The following is a 13293-nucleotide window of genomic DNA, read 5'->3' as shown; positions in this document are numbered from 1 at the left end:
TTAATAACATTATCCTAAATGTATTTTCTATCTACATAAGACCTATTCTAGTCATGTGTTTCAGAAATCTTAGAGTAATTTCTGGGCACAAAATTAATTTTGGTTAACCATAAGCAATTACAGTTAGCAACCATTTTCAGATTCTACAGTTTTACTCAAATAACTCCCATTAAAACAGAGTAGCTAACCCCTTTACAGCTCTTTCCTATTTGTGTCTAACAGCTTATTCAAAACATGAAACTAAGGTTGCCTGATTACAGCAAGAAGTACATCCTTAATAAAGGGGACCTAATTCAAAACATACTTATATTTTGCCACATTGGCAGATAGGTTAAAAATTGTATTTTCAGACTGAACCAAATCCTCTTGAGCTAATGTAGTTTATTTCTCTGAAGCCAGGGGTCCTTATTGGCGTTTTCTAATCTGTCCTGGGAGAAGGACATATATTGTCTTAGAACTGGCAGAAGAGTGCTTAGTCAACTTGATTGGAACGGCAAGTTCCCCTCATAAAAAAGTCCACAGTCTACAGCAGTATACTGGGGACATGGAGAGGCAGAAGAGGGACAGCTCTTCACAAACAGAGAGACACATCACTTTAGTCCCACAGTGTGCTAGCTGCACACAGGATAGGCAGCTGGCATGCAACATGCATGTGGCACATGGTTCTGGTTTTTTCCCCAGCAGCTCATTTTATAGAGACAGTCCAGGCTTTACCAAGAAAGTCCCAAATCTAACCAATCTGAAACTCACTTTCTGAGCAATCTGAAACTCACCGAGGCTAGCAGACCAGGGTCCCTGCCCAAGATACTATCCTTTTTTGAATATTTTTGTAAAACAATAAAATTTAAATTTAAAAAAAAGTAAATAAAGCACAAACCCCAAACCAACCAATCCACCAAAACCTCAAAAGCACACACAGAACTCCTGCCAAAGGAGGTGTTTCCACCTCCTCCTTAGCATTAAACCCAGCAGGAGACCAGAACCACTGTTTTCTACACTCTTACCCATGTACTTGTCCCTTATGGTCTGACTTTGCAATTTTGGATGCACTAGACATACATTTTCCCCCAGTCTCACTCTCAAGGCAGCAGTTGCTCTGGTGTTTGGGCTGTGCATGTGGGTGCTGTGGCAGGAAGGCAATCTCACATCAGGTCATGAGTGTGGAAGAGGGAGTTTGGCATCATGATTGTCACTGTGTCTGTGTTGCAGTGATGTCTAGTGTGTACATTAGAAAGAAGAGGAAACAAATAAAATAAAAAAGATTTAGCTATCTTCCCCTTCTGAACAGTTTCCTGCTGTCCACTGCGATGCAGAGGATCAGGAATGGGACATCACACCATGATCAATATGATCAAGTGAGGCCAAATTTATTATCCCCAAAAGGGCTAAATTTATAATAAGTTTCTACTGTTCACGCGTTTCTAGCTAATACATAATTGGTTAATCCTAGCTGTTCACACATCTAAAATTGAATGCTGATTGGATCTTCTAATTTTTCATACGCCTTGCTGTGGTCGTCTCGCCCACCCATTGCTTCTCTTTTTTCTCACTTTCTTAAACTTGCTGAGTCTTGATGACTCTTCTTCTTGTATCTTTCTCAAGGATATACTGACCCCGTTTCTAAATATGTCCATTATCCATTGTTTGTGAACATGTCCATTATCCATTATTACCAGCAGGCTGGATTGTGCATCGGCTGAATGTGGCCATTGTCTTGCAAAAACTCCTCAATCTGCAAAAAATCCTCAGCAGTCCACAAGGTCCCATTGCTCCCAGCGAATGACTAAGGTTACCACACTTCAAAATGTTCCTGAGTTCCTTAATTTGATGTGGTTTTTCCTGTTCCAGCAAAATGGGGAAGTGTGGGCCAGTTAGGAGAGGGTTTGAGAGGATGATTTTAAAAAAAAAGTAAATAAAATAATAAAGAGAGAGAGAAAAAAGAAAAAGAGTAAGTGCTCCAATAATAGCATATTGAACTTACTTGAAGGACTCACATTGAATGCAGCGCAGTTTGGGTCAGTCCCCCTCATACCCCATGGAGATTCTGGAGACCTTGGAACTCAGTATTATTTCAGTAAATTTATTAATGACTCAGTATTATTTAAATGAATCTATAAATATCTGGTTGTGTTATTATTTATATATATTAATATTAACACATTATTATAATATTGCATTTGAAATAGTCTCACTTTTAATTCAAGACTAGACAGTCCATGTACAGGAAAAAAATTGTGATATGTGTTCTGTAGCATATTTGCTGCTGTGCAGCCATTCTATAGAGTGCATTTAAGTGTATTTTGTGTACTATTCTTAACATGCATTCACAGTAGACAGCAAAGCAGCAGTTATTCGGTATGCTGTGAATGCCTATTAACAGCAGTACCTATTTGCATATCATGGATCCCTAATACAAAATAGGCATAGTAAAAGCCTTATGAAAAGTTATTATGCATGCACAGTAGAGGCTTTTTAAACCTTGATATCTCAGCTATTTTGTTTCTCCACAACTTATTTGAAAATATTAAAAAGGTCAAATGATGGATTAGGAATGTGTGAAACTGTAGTATTACTCCTATGGAGGTAACCATTCAACACAAACTAATTCATTTTTGGTTTTATTAGCACTATAAAAGATGTTCAAAAATGCATTTGAGTTGTTAAAAAAAATAACCACCTACTTCAATAATAAGAGAGGACAGAGAAAATAGTTTCACATATTTTGAGCACCGTGTGATATAATTGAGAATTTTGTTGGTCCTTTCCTAAACACAGAACTATTGCAATGTCAACCTTTCTTTCAGTATCTCATGGTATTTTTAGTATGTATCGAAACAGTGTTGGTTACCCTAGGACTTTTAATTTTTAGATTATCTTGCAATTTTTAATACTTGAAAATGCAAAATCCTTGAAAAGGTGGACAATCCCTAGAATCTTTAACAATATAAATCTTAATACATTAATTCCTATTGGGGATAATGGGATTCTGCCCTCTCCTTTGTTACAGATTGTAATGTTTGTGGTAAAAATGAAATGAATTCTATGAATAGTACAGCACTTGCTCTTTTTTGAACAGTTTTCCTTAAAGTTTTAACATCTTTGTCACTTCAGTTAAATTTTCCTTAATAAACAAAAACTAAAAAAAAACCTCTGTTTTATAAAGAATGAGAGAACACTGAATGTCTTACTTCTTTAAAATAAAACAAAAACCACAAAACCCTCAATGTTTGGGGTGAGGTGTTTTTTCTAATGAAAGGCTGTAAATCGTTGAGCACATCCATATAGATGTATAAAACAGATGTATATGTGATCTTCCCACACACATGTTGGTCTGTACTGCAGTCTTATTTTTTGTTCCCGTCTCTAATCAAAAAAATACCCCAACATATTTAAATGAAACTTTGTGAAAGAAAAAATAATTGGTGAAGGCTTGAGGGCTGAGAACCTTAATGCCAAGGTTTGGACCAATGTGAATTGAAGCAGATGAATTATAAACCCTTCAAAAGCAGAATTTATCATGGAAATGCTGTCACGGACCCATAACAATAGCAGCTCTGCCAAGTATTATTTTAATACTAAAAGCATACTCAGTCACTCATTATTTTATTATAGAAATTATTTCTTTACAAAAAAGCAGTGATACACAATAATAATGAAACCAAATTTTAAAAAATAATGTTTCTAAGGTGACTCCTGTAACTCCCTTGATATCACTTATATGTGACATGCCACTCTTTGAATTAAAAAAAAGCACAAACCCCTAACACATGAAGGTGGAGTTTGTAATAAGCTCCATGGCAAGGCTGAGCTAAGAGTCTTTGTGAGCTTCCTTTAAGTGTTTTGCCAGCAGAAGGAGACAAAAGGGTTAAAAAGGAAGAGCACAGGAGAGGCAGCTGACAGGAGAAACAAGGGCATGAAGAGAGGAGAAGCTAGGTATCAAAACAGAAGAGCAGGGGGAGATTTTTAGGTGGTTTTCAAAGGGAATAACACAGTTTTTAAAGAGATATTGGGGAAGCATTCATGAAAAAGCTAGGCAGACTGAGAAAATATGGCAGGGGCCAAACCCTTTGAGAATCCTAAGCTACACTTTTGAGCAGGTGCATCCCAGTCACATTGCAACATGCCAGAGCAGGTCAGTGTGCCTTGCCACATGCTTCAGAAAAAAGGCATGATTTGTTAAACCTTCGTGCTGTATGTCCAGTTTTCTATAAATGCCTCTTTTATTTTGCAATGTCAAAAAACACCAAGGGATGTGAAGGAAGGATTTCTTACAGATGGCATGAGGTTTTCTCCTATTATTCTGTGCTCTGGGGCAAGAAGCTGCACTCCAAAAAACCCCACACCCCAAAAATCTCACCCAGCAGCATCACACAAAAACTACTTTTTGTGACTGTGCTATGCATTATAGAGCCAGCATTACTTCCCTATTACCGCCTTCCTTTCCCTGCCTTTTCTTTTTTGTCCCTGGGTACCAGGTGCACTGGAGGGACTCAGATCAATACAAGACAACATTTCTCGTATAAACAATGCCATATTAACAACCAGAGGGCAGCTGTACCTGTAGGCAGGGATAGCACCAAATGCTGGCATGTCTATCCATGCAGCTAGACTGCTAAAAAGAAGCAACCACAGTGGAAATGCACCTACTGTAAGTGAAATGCGGGTGCAGAATTTTTTTCTTTTCTTTTTTCTATCAGTCTAACCTTCTGTGTTGATACATGAATGCTGGTACCCACTTAGAGGGATGCCAGATGATCAGTGCAGAATGAAGGTCCCAGGAGAAAGACTCACGTGGTTTTCTCTGCCCCGTGACGTCACTAGCAGATGGCATGGGTACCAGCTCTGGCAGTTGGCATCAATGTCACTTTTTAGAGATCAATGAGATAGTGCAGATATACACAGATCTAGACTCCAGCAGACGATGCGACATTCAGACTGAAAAGATTTGGAAGGCAAAAAATGAAAACTGATTGTTGAATGAAATAAAAAGCTAAGGTAATACAAATAAAGATATATTTCAATTGGTGTTGGGTGTGCATGCAAGTGTTTAAAGATACAGTATCATTGTCTTGTTTTTTGTGTATGCTATTTGCTGTCTAGTAACTCCTACCATTTTATTTTTCTGATGCAATTACAAACTTTCATTGCTTTTATGTAATACTGCAAATGTGTAGACAGTACTGATAGAGTTAGTCTTTGACTGGGGTTTTTGTTTAATTTTGTTCTGTTAAAAGTCCCTGCATTTACTTTGCTTGTCTCTTTGAAGTCCATGGGATACAAGCTTTTGCTGTTCCCAAACTGCAAATGAAAGCAAAGTAATTGGGAAAAGGAAATTATTTTTCCTTTCCAGGCTGGATTCTGAGCACACGTGCAGGATTGCAGTCAGAATCTACAGACCGCTCCTGTCAGCTAAGAGCTGGAGGAAGACATCTGAGCCTCGCAGAACATAAACACTGCTATAGCGGGCAGGGAATTTTTCACCTCCCCCCCTCCCCTCCCCAGTTGATGGGAAAGAAAAGAAAAAGGAGAAAAGAACAAGAAAAAAAGCAAATAAGTTGATTCTAACAAAACAGATAATATCAAATAGAATTTTTGCTTGAAAAAGGGAGAAAAAAAGAGGTAGGGGGATTTTATTTCCTAACTCTAATCTGAATACGTTTAGAGTTAAATAATTCTGATTTTTGTCTTAATATGAAATAAGTATTATGTGATTTTAATATAAATAACTAGGAAAAATGCTTTGTTTTGAATTATATTACTAGCTGAGTGATTTGGGGGGTATATTCCATTTTTTTACCTTCTCAGCCACTGTAACTTACTAAAGTTTAATATCTTGATACATAAAGGAAGAAATGTGGAGAACAAAAACCCACAATTTTGAAGTATAAGTCAAAAAGTGATTTTAAGATATTTACCATCAGGTAATAGAGATATGGCACTTTTTCAATTTTAAAACTCCACTCCCTCTCCTCATTTTTCCACCCAGGGGAATTGCGATTAATGAAATTTCTGTAGTGCTTTGTCACGTTTTGCATTTCTTTGAATTCCATGATGGTGAGAGTTTGAAAGATTTGTTAAAAAAAATGAGCAGGGAGCTAACTGTACATTTAAAATATGAATTTACTCCATATTTATCTGTGATAAATGTGGTTTTTTAGTTGCAGGGTCAAATGTTTCAAGTGATTTTAGAATTCTCAACAGCTCTTATTTTTTTAAACATGGGCATTTGCAACTGCCATTTTATTAAAAAAATATAGACTGAGCATTTATACACACACACATATACACACATACACACACTCTCTCTTTTTAGAAGAGCTTACACACAGACACAAATAAGGTGCATGAGGCTGTCTGTGTGAGTCGGAAAACTTTAAAAATGGAAATATTTAAACATTGTGCTGGCATTCTTTCAGGTAACTTAAGATTGTAGAACCATGTTAACACTACCATTTGATGAGTCTGTTGTAATGCCAGAATCCCAGATGTGTAGAAAGTTTCCCAGAGAAAGTGATGACCAAAAGCAAATGAAGAACACAGAAAGCTTTTCAAAGCAGATCATCCTCCGAGGAAAGAATATTAAAAGATCTCCTGGAGAAGAAACAGAAAAAGAGGAAGAAGAGGAAGAGAGAGAAGAGGAGGATGAGAATGGCTTGCCAAGGCGAAGGGGCCTTAGGAAAAAAAAGACAAGCAAGATAAGGATGGAAAGAATTAAATTCAGGCGTCAAGAAGCCAATGCTAGAGAGAGGAACCGTATGCACGGCCTTAACGATGCTCTGGACAATTTAAGGAAAGTTGTCCCTTGTTATTCTAAAACACAAAAACTGTCTAAAATAGAAACTTTAAGACTAGCCAAGAACTATATTTGGGCTCTTTCTGAAATACTGCGAATTGGGAAGAGACCTGACCTGCTCACCTTTGTCCAAAACTTGTGCAAGGGTCTGTCGCAGCCAACTACAAACTTGGTGGCAGGATGCCTGCAGCTGAATGCCAGAAGTTTCCTAATGGGCCAGGCAGGTGAAGGTGCCCATCATACCCGCACACCCTACTCCACCTTCTATCCTCCCTACCACAGCCCGGAGCTTGGCACCCCCCCAGGGCATGGGACTCTTGACAACTCTAAGTCCATGAAACCATACAATTACTGCAGCACTTACGAGTCCTTCTACGAAAGCACATCCCCTGAGTGCGCCAGCCCACAGTTTGAAGGTCCCTTAAGTCCTCCCCCAATTAACTATAATGGGATATTTTCCCTGAAGCAAGAGGAAAGCTTGGACTATGGCAAAAATTACAATTATGGCATGCATTACTGTGCAGTGCCACCCAGGGGTCCCCTTGGGCAGAGCTCGATGTTCAGGTTGCCTACAGAGAGCCACTTCCCTTATGACTTACATCTGCGCAGCCAGTCTCTCACCATGCAAGATGAATTGAATGCAGTTTTTCATAATTAATGAGGAAAATGAAAATAAACAGTGGTCATTCACCTCCCCATCTAATTAAGAGCAAGCAGATGCTTGGGCACTGCGTAATTGGCACAATTCTATTTAAAATGTTTACTAGTTCCTAAAGTGTGTTTCAGCTATTGTGAAGATTTTCTATGTATTAATAAACCCTTTTTATTGTAAGTATTTTTTTTTCTGTAATCACTGTGAGAATATGTTTCCTCCCAGAGGTTTTCTCCCTCCTTTTTAACTTTTTGTTTCCCTATTTATTTGATTTGTTGAGCAGTGTGTCTGAACAATATTACTGAAATAAAAGCGTACACACTGTGTGAAGTCAGTGTCTATTTTGATTGTATAGTAATTATACAAATGCATGTTATTGAAATCAGATTGATAAAAATTATGTATTTATAATTGGTAGAAAATATATATTATGTATTCAAGGAGAGCTGGATTAAAAATATTAAGAATTTTAAAGTAATTATCCAGAACTGAGATGGGCTTGCAATGTGCAGAGGTGAGGGGGCAGCAATATTGAAAGCTATGCAAAAAAAAAAAAAAAAAAATGGCAAACAAGAAAGCGAAATAGTTTTTGGGTTGTTGGTTTTCGGTAAACTAAGGAAAAAAATGATTGTCATTGACATTATTCAGCCTGATTTTAGAGTGTTGCTGACAGGGGCCACATGATTATATTTAGAAGATGTTGTCAAAAATTTGCGTCAGTTATTTTGACCATATATAATAAGCACTTTTTATTTGTGTTATTATGACTTCAGATGTAAAGGTTTGTTACAAAAATGTATAACTGTGGTTTCTCACTACAAAATTGACATGCAATTAAAGATAGATGTTTCCACTTTTAAAATACATCTATTAGCTGTGATACTATAGCTGTGTGTATTTTGTCTGATATTTATTATTTCTCAGTATACAGCTGCCTTTGGTCTTGTCTACACACCTTTTTTTCCCAGGACACTCATAATGCTTAAATCTGGGGTAGGAAGTCAAGAATTATCAGGGTGAACCTCATGCTATTTTCAGAGGGATGTATTAGTGATGCAGTAGATTCAAAATACCACATAAATAGCTGTGTGTTAAATGAAATAACATGTTATGGAAAGAAAGTAACTTTATATCACAATTAAATGCCAAATTTCATATGGGGAAGAGCCCTGAGCTAACACACAGGACACTAGCTGCTCCTCTAGCTCATTGGGGGAATGGCAGGAGCATGAGAATTACAAGGACTTCAGAGAAAAAGAATTCCTGGACATTGCTAAACATAGTGTTGATTAAAAAACAGCACCAGTAAACTACATATGTGTATGCAACCCACACTAGTTCAGCAGCTACAGAGGTCTGCACAGTCCCACACACCTTAAGAGTTTATCTTAGCTGAGCCTCAGTTGTTTTCTAACCAGCTAGAGCTATTTATCTATAAACTGATGCGTGATAAAATGAATGAACTGTTGATCTAAAAGCCAACAGTCTTTAAACCTCTGAATGAGCAAGACCTCTTTATTATGATGGATAAAGAGCAGCTGTCTGACAAGCAAAAGTACTCTGCTCTAAATGAGGAGGGAATACTTTTTAAAAAGCTGTATTAAAGGTGTAAATTTCACATGCAAGTTGGAAGCTCCTGGCTGAATCACAGTCAGAGTCACAGTTTGTTAATGACACATCAATCTCACAGCCTTACTTGAGTACACAGCTGGACAAAGTGGGGATGGGCCAATTTCTCCTGATAATTTGCCTAATGTCACAAGCAGTACTTGTAAACAGTCTGCCCTGCCAAGCATTGCAGCTCCCTCAGCACAACCACAACCTGATGTTCATCTCCTCTAAGACCAGGCTGCCCTCAAAGGAAAGTGATAACATATCCCAAAGTTTGTATCAGGGTCTAAATGATTCCACGTTTGCAGAGGTAGAGGGACAAGCATGGGATTTTGTTCAACCAATATCCTCCCTAGGCACAAATATGACACCAAAATGGAGTCTTTTGGAGCAGTCTTGGGCCAAATTTCAGGGGTTTGGCTCAGGATCATCCCCTGTTTCCTCAGGGTCAGGCATGGAAGGTACAGAGGCAGCCACTTTCCACCTTGGATGAAAGGTGATGGTGATGACTGTCAACTCAAAAGCATCCCCAGGTGTTCTGCACTGAATATAGGAGGGATTTGGGAGAAAAGAAGACCCTAAAATAGATTGCATTTACTGTTACCCAGAATTAGCTGATATTTGACAAGCCATGGAAAGGTGATGGGAGAGAGAAGGGGGAAGAAGCCATTTGACGAAGTGAAAGAATGCAAGTTTGGGCACAGATTCATGCACACTGAGAAATAATAATATATAATCAGGTGTGGTAGGCAAGAGGGCCCAGAAACAGGGCCCTCTTTTTTTTTTTTTGGGGAAGCAAATACCCCTCATTTAGCATTGGCAACAAACTTATCTAACCAACTTTACTAAGAGAAGCCTCTTCTAGGAGGCTGAAAGTTCACCAAGTATTTCAGAGCTGTTTTGCTGCACAGGGGGAGGGTCTGCATAAGTTGAGTGTGGTGTGAGGAGGCAGCCATAAAGCCCTCCACCAAGGGAAAGAAATGCCTACTGCAGTACATCCAGCAGGAACCCAAGGGGTGTTCAGTCTTCAGGCTCTGCAATCTGGGCATCTCCAACTCTGTGGCCCTATATTAACTCAATAACTCATGGGCCAGTTCCTATTTCCCCTTCTGGCAGCAGAGACAAAGGGAAAGGGGAAAAAAATTTCCCTGCCAGTTCAGATCTTTCTCCCTCACTCCACGACAGATGGGGAGGCAGTTTGCAGCCAGTTTCCCCCTCTGGTAGCTCAAGGCAAGAACCACACTTGCTCAGGGCATTGCAAGTTGGAAAGTCACTCCACAATAAATAATGGAACAAGTAATAGGAAAATATTGAGATGGCATAAAAACCCTTCAATGTTCTCTTTCTAGGAGGGCATGGATTATTTAGAGATACGGAGGTAGGAAACTCCCTTGAGAGCAGGCTCTCTTGCATACCTTCTTTTATGCACACAACAAACATTTCTGTGATCCTTCACTGGCCAGTCACAGAATAAAAAGGTACTCCAACCTCTGACATGATTTTTAAAAGTCTTTGAAGATGCCTATTTTAGGAAAAAAATCTGACTACTAATAAAAGTCCTTTAAAATCACAGGGATAAAAGACAATGGGTTTCTTACTCATTTTCTCCACTTTTTGAGGTTTGTCTCCTTTCAATCCCTTTCATACAGCAAAACAAAACTGGTCAGATCTGTGTGTCTTGTTCTCCTCTTCACTGCCTTCAATTTTTTGAGGATAGAATTATGTAAAAGAACAACTGCTTCAGAAAAATTGGGTGAGAAATTTCTATTGTTCCGTGTCCTTTAGCACAAAAATATTGAAAACTTCTGTCAGTTTCAGAGATGGGAACCCCAAAGCTGTCAAAAGAAGAGCTATTTAATATGTGGCTTTTTTACACAGTGGAACTTTTTGCCATTTATTATTTCCCAGAGTAACATTTAGTCTGATTTTTAAAAAAGCAATGTGGATTTTTTAAAATATTGGAAACACACTAATTATGTAAGAATGGCTGTACTGGTTCAGATTAATCATCCATTTGACCTAATATCTATTTTTAATATGAGAACATAAAAAGGTTGTCCAAATGTGTCAGAATAGGGCAAGGAAAATATTTTTTTTAAAAACTAATAAAAGATAATGTTCCAGTCTCGTTGAAGACAGAGATGCATCTGAATTGCAAAAAGGGCCAGGAGGCATAACAGTGTACTGTAATGTTTGCACTCTTTCCTCTGCAACACTGGACCCATCAGTAATCACTGAGTAGGACACACTGGCTAGTACTAGGTGGTACCATGCCAAGAAAAATCTCATCCAGACTACTATTTAAAACCTGTGGCCCAAGCCACAGTCCTACAAATCCCAGTGAGACCACAAAGAGAGAGGGAGGGGCATCCATTGCTTTGCCAGACCTTAGTGGAGATCTCAAACCTTTTCTGAATTACAGTAGGGATACCCTTGTTTTAGGACACATCCTGACTGTGGTCCCTTTGGGACTGTCTTCATTTTTTCATTTCATAGCTATTTCTACAAAGATTTTTAAAATGTATCGAGATTGCACAGGCACAAACATGATGGGAATTTTTTTCTATACTACCAATTCCCTCTTCCATTTTTATCCCTACTTTATTCTTCTTTCTCTGCCTTGCCTATAAGGGCTCTCAAATTGCAGCAATTAAGTGAAATGCCATCAACAAAGATAAATGAAATCCCAGTGCAATACACGGCAGAATCTTTCCTTTCAAAAAAAAAGGGTCTTTGCATGGTTTTGCTTAACAGATTGTGGATCTAGCTTAACAGTGGTTTTATTTTATGGTCACAAGGTCAAAGCAGGTTTAATATTAGTACCAAAATCCTTCAGCCTTTGATGTATAAGTAGCAAATACAGTGCTGCTTTAGGCTGAATTATCAGGAAAGCAGCTTCCCTTACAAAATTTCAGCAATTTTCAAATTAAGAAACAAACAAAAAAACCAACCCTCAGTAATCTGGCTGTGGGTCTGACCCAGAGCTGAACCATGGCAGCAGGTTTTGATTTTGCTCTGGAGAGACACAGATCAGCATGGTGAACAGCTGGCACTGTGCCATTGCAGAATCTCAAGGGCAGACCTGTCGTATCTCACTGTTACAAATCTAACTACAGTACACAGGGCTGCCATGCAGAATCACACTCCCAAGCCTTCTCCACCACACAATTAGACCAGAGCAAATCATCTCACAAAAATCTATGCTATGCCAAAAGGATGGCATGTTTTCCTGCAGAGCTTTTTTCCTCATCTCAGAAGATGTGCAAGAATGAGCTAGGAAAAGGGAAAGGCAAATTTGCAAGCAAAAGAGCTCTGGGGGGAAAAAAGTTTTGGTTTTTTTTTGGGGGGGGGAGGGGGTTGGTTTGGGGTTTTTTTGTTGCTATTATTGTTGTTGTTTTGGGTTTTTTTGTTGTGGTTTTTTTGGTTTGGTTTTTTTTTTTTTTTGTAATGCCTACAGTGTGGAGTCCCTATGACTCACAACTGGCTTTAAATTGGCAACAGCAGCAAAGGTTGTTACAGATTTCCTCCCCCTACTTCCCCAAAACACCATTTTTGACTGTTTCCTTGTCACTTGCTCCTTACATTTACACATTTATCCCTGTAACTGCATTACTTGCATTATTTAATTCTATTCTTGTATGATTTAATTCTACACCATGTATGTAGAACATATCTAATTGTAGCTGAAAATCTGCACTACTTCAGGAGGTTAAAAAAATATTTGCTGGAAAAAAAGTGATGTTTACAATTGTTCGTTTTTATAGGATATTCAGTATATTCTCATCCTCACCTCAGTCTTGTGAACATTGTACTTTCTGATACTCTGAGGGTTTTTTGCATTTCTGTAGAACATTGCTAAGCTGGTCTGAGAGTTTTCCCCCCTCTTAGGTTTTTTTTTAAATTGCAACTGATTAGTATGTGAAATAGTATTTTTGAAATTGATGACATTTACTGATCTATAAGTATGACCACATGGTAAATAGCATTAATTCTGAAGTGCTTGGACATTCTCTTTGCAAAATCTAATAATCAGCTGAATTGAAAGTTCTTGTACAGATAGAGAATAAAGGCACAACCACAGATTATATCATAAATTTTGTACTCATGAAAGCAGGAACGGAGGACATGGGTCCACTCATGTTCTGTTGGAATTCAGCAGATGCCAGATTGGAGTCTAAATCACATGGGAAGATAAGCATAGCCTTATCCACGGTGTTATTTATTTACACATGAGCAA

The 13293-nt window shown here is 38.3% G+C and overlaps 1 protein-coding gene across 3 annotated transcripts; it reads left to right on the top strand.

Annotated features, from left to right (window-relative positions):
* Positions 1–4835: 4835 nt before the first annotated feature.
* Positions 4836–8330, top strand: NEUROD6 (neuronal differentiation 6). 3 transcript variants are annotated; one of them, XM_077179394.1, is made up of 3 exons: positions 4836–4995; positions 5351–5619; positions 6417–8330. In XM_077179394.1, the coding sequence occupies exon 3, from the start codon at positions 6438–6440 to the stop codon at positions 7449–7451; it is 1014 nt and encodes a 337-aa protein (XP_077035509.1). In that variant the 5' UTR covers positions 4836–4995; positions 5351–5619; positions 6417–6437; the 3' UTR covers positions 7452–8330. The 3 variants fall into 3 exon arrangements, with proteins under 3 accessions (XP_077035509.1, XP_077035503.1, XP_054504029.1); XM_077179388.1 differs by having other exon boundaries at positions 5351–8330; XM_054648054.2 differs by lacking the exon at positions 5351–5619 and having other exon boundaries at positions 4840–4995.
* The last annotated feature ends 4963 nt before the right edge of the window (positions 8331–13293 follow it).

Source organism: Agelaius phoeniceus, chromosome 1 (genome assembly GCF_051311805.1).
Source record: "Agelaius phoeniceus isolate bAgePho1 chromosome 1, bAgePho1.hap1, whole genome shotgun sequence".
Lineage (NCBI taxonomy): Eukaryota > Metazoa > Chordata > Aves > Passeriformes > Icteridae > Agelaius > Agelaius phoeniceus.
This window is presented reverse-complemented; position numbering and strand designations above follow the sequence as displayed.